At 50.0% G+C, this 4261-nt stretch overlaps 1 protein-coding gene across 1 annotated transcript; it reads right to left on the minus strand.

Annotated features, from left to right (window-relative positions):
* Positions 1-469: 469 nt before the first annotated feature.
* chst7 (carbohydrate (N-acetylglucosamine 6-O) sulfotransferase 7) lies at positions 470-3610 on the minus strand. Its single transcript, XM_031841014.1, has 2 exons — positions 2275-3610; positions 470-897 (listed from the first exon to the last, which is right to left on the minus strand). Exon 1 carries the CDS (start codon positions 3550-3552, stop codon positions 2287-2289), a length of 1266 nt encoding a protein of 421 aa, XP_031696874.1. The 5' UTR covers positions 3553-3610; the 3' UTR covers positions 470-897; positions 2275-2286.
* Between the last annotated feature and the right edge of the window lie 651 nt (positions 3611-4261).

Genomic DNA, 4261 nt, shown 5'->3' on the forward strand with positions numbered 1-4261 from the left:
GGAGAACCTCACACACACACTACAGAACATCAGGACTGTCTCTTTAATGTTAATGACTTTCACTCACACGTTTCTCTTCTCTAGTCTTTATTGAGGTCAGATTAAATAATCTGAAAGTTATTTCTTTCTCTGACGAGAGTACTTCTCTCTTACAGAACCAACTTCTGAAGTTGAACACGTAGATGCTGGAGGCCTCCGGAGGGATGTCGCAGCATTTTATAGTATTTTAGACCAAAAAACCTATAAACACAAAATGAATCCGTACCGTCTGTTGCTAAAGAATAAAGATGCTGGTTGGGAGAAGCAGCTCTCCCAAGGACGTTTTAGAACATTTCACACCCGTGTGAGTGTTTTGTCAGTTGGGCGCTGCAGCTGTCTGGATTCCTGAGGGGCCGGGGGTGGAACAACGGTTCCTCAGTCAGGCCCTCTACTCCAGAAAATACTGGCGTTTCTTGTCTCAGAGCTCCACGTCGACTGCTAGTCGTACGCTGGACGGATGAGCGAGCCGCCCTGGATCCGGGAAGTCGACCTCCCTAAAAATCACCCATCTCGGGCTTCTTGTTGGCACTCGCCGGCAGGGGATGTGAGGAGGGATTAGTGCTACTAAAGAAGGACAGAAGGATGGAGACCGGCCACAATCCGGCCTTGTCTCTGTGTTTTGGTTTCCCCCGCTGGTATTAAACACACTGTACAAACATAAGCCACTATCTCGTCCCCCGTTTTTAAATTCATCTGTCTGTGATTGGCTGCTCTCATCCTCTTGGGTTTCCTCCAGTTCACCGACGCTCCTCGGCTGAAGGAAAAGCAGCCGAGAGCTCCCGAGCTCCCAGCGGACCACATTCCAGCTGCTCGTTTTCTTGTCCCACCTTTCACCCACAGCGTAGAAGTACCGGGCCCCTGGAAGAGAGGGAGGAGGGTTACATATGAACCTGTACGTTCTGGATTACAGCTGCTCACTGAAACAGACACAGAGCATAAGGACCTTTGCAATAGGATTAATAATGTTCATGACCTCCATCTCTATCGGCATGGGCGGATCATGAGACAACGGGCCCCTGGGTACAGACATGCATCAGGCCCCACCACCTCCTACATAGCAGCAAGAAAACCAGACTTTAAAGTTGTTTAGCCTCTTTTTGTAATCATTTTGTGTATATTTGTCGTCTTTGTAGTCATTTGGAGTCTCCCTGGTTAGTAGGTGTCTATCTGAGTGACATGTTGCAGGGGGCCTGACACTTTGAGCCCCTGAGCCTTGTGCCCAGTGGCTCTGTTCAGTAACCCATCCATGTCTATCAGTGCTAGACTCAGGGTGGTGGCAGAGAGACCAGGCGGCCTCCGCCCTGTTTCTACTTGGTGCCCAGCTGCTGCTGGTGACTCGGGGAGCTCTGTCCCGTCATGGACAGCCCCACACAATGACCCCCTTCTTGACAGCAGAGTCTGAGGTCCACAGACTCGCTCACAGACTCGCTGCCCGCCCCCCCCCCCCCCCATCAATGAGAGGACTCAGCACAGCCAGGGAGGAGAACAATGAAGCCTCTATTAAACAGCATCAGGAGGGAGAAACCTCTCTGTGTCGCTCTGATGGATACAACATATCTGTTACAGTGGAGTCAACATGTTCCTGGATTTATAAAAAGCTTTAGAGCATCCAAATAAATGAGCTTCCTTTGATGTTAACACCAGAAGGGAACAGGAACACATGAACAGGTTGAGCTGTTACAACATGACAGCAGAGTCCGTTATTATGTGAACGGATAGCAGATGATATCAAATATCACAATCCACAGATGTTTGTTTTTGTTCATGGCTCGGTCAGCAAAATCAAATTCAATCAAATTAGAAAGCACCTTCCGGACATGTTCTATGACATCATCAGAGTGTCTGCAATGGCTCCTCAACAGAAAAACATTTACCGTGTTAAAATGTCCTCAAATCTTGCAGCAATTGTGAAGTTTCCACTTCGCACTTGTGCAGGTTGCACCATTTCATGCTCTGCACACAGAGAAACGGTACGGTACCACACACACACACACACACACACACACACAAAATGAAAACAGCCTGAAACACAGTGTCACTATGCAGAGTCCGTATGGACGCTCTGTTCTCAATTTGCATCAGCGAGAGGGAGGTCAAAGGTCAGGGATCAGCCACAGAGCAGCAGCAGCCTGGAGGACTGTTTCTGTTAAACCACCAGCGTCCTGCTGTGACAGCAGTGGAGGTTTAAACACATGATGCGTGTCTGCTGGTTAAGTTTAAAGTGCGCGCTCTCACCTCGGCTCGTCCTCATGGTGTTTTGGCCCCACCGCTCCTCTCATAGCCGAGCTGCCTCATGACCTCGCTGCAGTAGGCCTCCACCTGATGTATCTGCTCCACGCTGAGCCTCTCCCTCCAGGCGTATATCGCCTCTTTGGCGTCCCTGGAGGAGATCTGGAACGGCCTGTCCGAGGAGTAGCCCTGGCCGTGCGTCATGTTCAGCGCAAACTTCTCCAGAGCCGGTGAGCTGGAGAGGTTGGCGAAGCGGAGCAGCCGCTGGAGCTCCTCCAGCGGGTGCAGCACCAGGTTCTCGTAGCGTACGCGCAGGTAGTTCCTCCTCACCCAGGGGGGCGCGTTCGCCACCAGCATCATGTCCCCGAGCCAGTTGTCGCAGATGAGCTCCATGGCGCTGGAGACGTAGCTCTCGACCCGGTTCACCCGGTTGCTCGGCACGAGGAGCCGCTTGTACTTGTCGGTCTGCTTCTTGCTCCGCAGCACCTGGATGCTCTCCTTCACCAGGGCCTGCTTGGACTTCAGGCGGGAGTTGTGCACGGACCTCGGGTCCCTGAAGAGCTGGACGATCTGGAGGTTTATCGCCGGGTCTCTCATCAGAGGCACCAGCGTACTCAGGTCCAACACGCGCACCCCTTTGATCACCATCACCGGGTACTTCTTACACTCCCTCTCCAGGTCCCTGATGTCCCGCTTTGGGCACTTTGCGCACCGGTCCTCCCTCACCAGCCCGATCTCGTGCCGCTTGTGCGCGTCGCACAGCGGCTCCGAGCAGATCACCTTGTTCATCTTCCAGCCGAAGATGAAGGACGTGGTGATGTTCTGCGAGCCGGCGTACAGCTTGAGCACGGAGAAGTCGCAGCGGTACAGCGCGTTCATCATGTCCCGCACCGCGCCCTGCAGGCTGCCCGCATCCCCCGGGTACAGAGCCTGCCATATGTGCCACATCGGCTCGTACAGGTAGAACGCGTCCGGGTGCTGGTTGAACAACTCCCCGAGGAACGAGGAGCCGGTCCTCCAGGTGGCATGCAAGTAGATGTTTATCCGAGGCTGGCTCCGGTTGACGGCGTGCTCCTCGCTGCCGTTAACTCGGTAACCGTTATTATCCCACAGCAGCGCCACGGTGTTCTCCAAATCTGGGCATTTTGGCTGTTGTTGCTGCAGTCCGTGTTTAGCGCGCTGCACGGATTTGTCCCGGTAATCCAACACGTACGGGATTAGCAGCAGCAAACCCGAGTATGCCAGGATCAGAACCAAGTATTTCTTATGTAACCTCCTCTTCATTTCCTCTCCTAGCTAGCTGACTAGCTGCTGCTCTGGAGGGTCTGCAGCGCTTTGTGAGCTCCGCCTCGGAACTACAGTAAAGTTGTGTGGGTGTGTGTGTGTGTGTGTGGGAGGGAGGGGGGGGGGGGCGATAGCCACGCCCATTTAAAGTAAAAACAACCAGATTATTTTATTTTCATGTTTGCAGTGAAATACACGATGGTGCAATTGTCATAAAAAGCGTTAAGAAACGTGTAGATTGTAGTTATTTCTTTGTGAAACAAGCCATAAACAGTTTGTTGTTTGGTTAAATCGTTGCAATATTGTTTGGTTAGTTAGTTAATTTTAATATTGATTTATACATTCTATTTCATTGTATATAATGTGCATTTTATATTTAATATTTTTACTCTGTTATTTGTGTTGTATATATTGTGCATTTGCATTTTTATATTTACTATTTGTATTTTATTTACCTGTATCATAAATGATGCTGTAGCGAAGAAATGTCCCCTTGTGGGATTAATAAAGTGTCTATCTATCTATCCATCCATCTATTTATGGATGGATAGTCTATAAAAGTTCCGTTTAATTCGAAATCTCGAAGAGCCTTGAAGGAAAAGATGGCTACTACCTGCCGTAACCTTGCTATACTCTTTATAAAACCGTTTTAAAATGTGTAGTTTTGACTATTTTTTAGCACTTTTTACTTATTTATTTGTAAAACAGT

This window comes from Anarrhichthys ocellatus, unplaced genomic scaffold (genome assembly GCF_004355925.1).
Source record: "Anarrhichthys ocellatus isolate YVR2014 unplaced genomic scaffold, GSC_Weel_1.0 scaffold3699, whole genome shotgun sequence".
In the NCBI taxonomy this organism is placed as follows: Eukaryota; Metazoa; Chordata; class Actinopteri; order Perciformes; family Anarhichadidae; genus Anarrhichthys; species Anarrhichthys ocellatus.

Coding starts and splice junctions, on each gene's coding strand:
- chst7 (XM_031841014.1), bottom strand. CDS start 3,552: ATGAAGAGGAGGTTACATAAGAAATACTTGGTTCTGATCCTGGCATAC.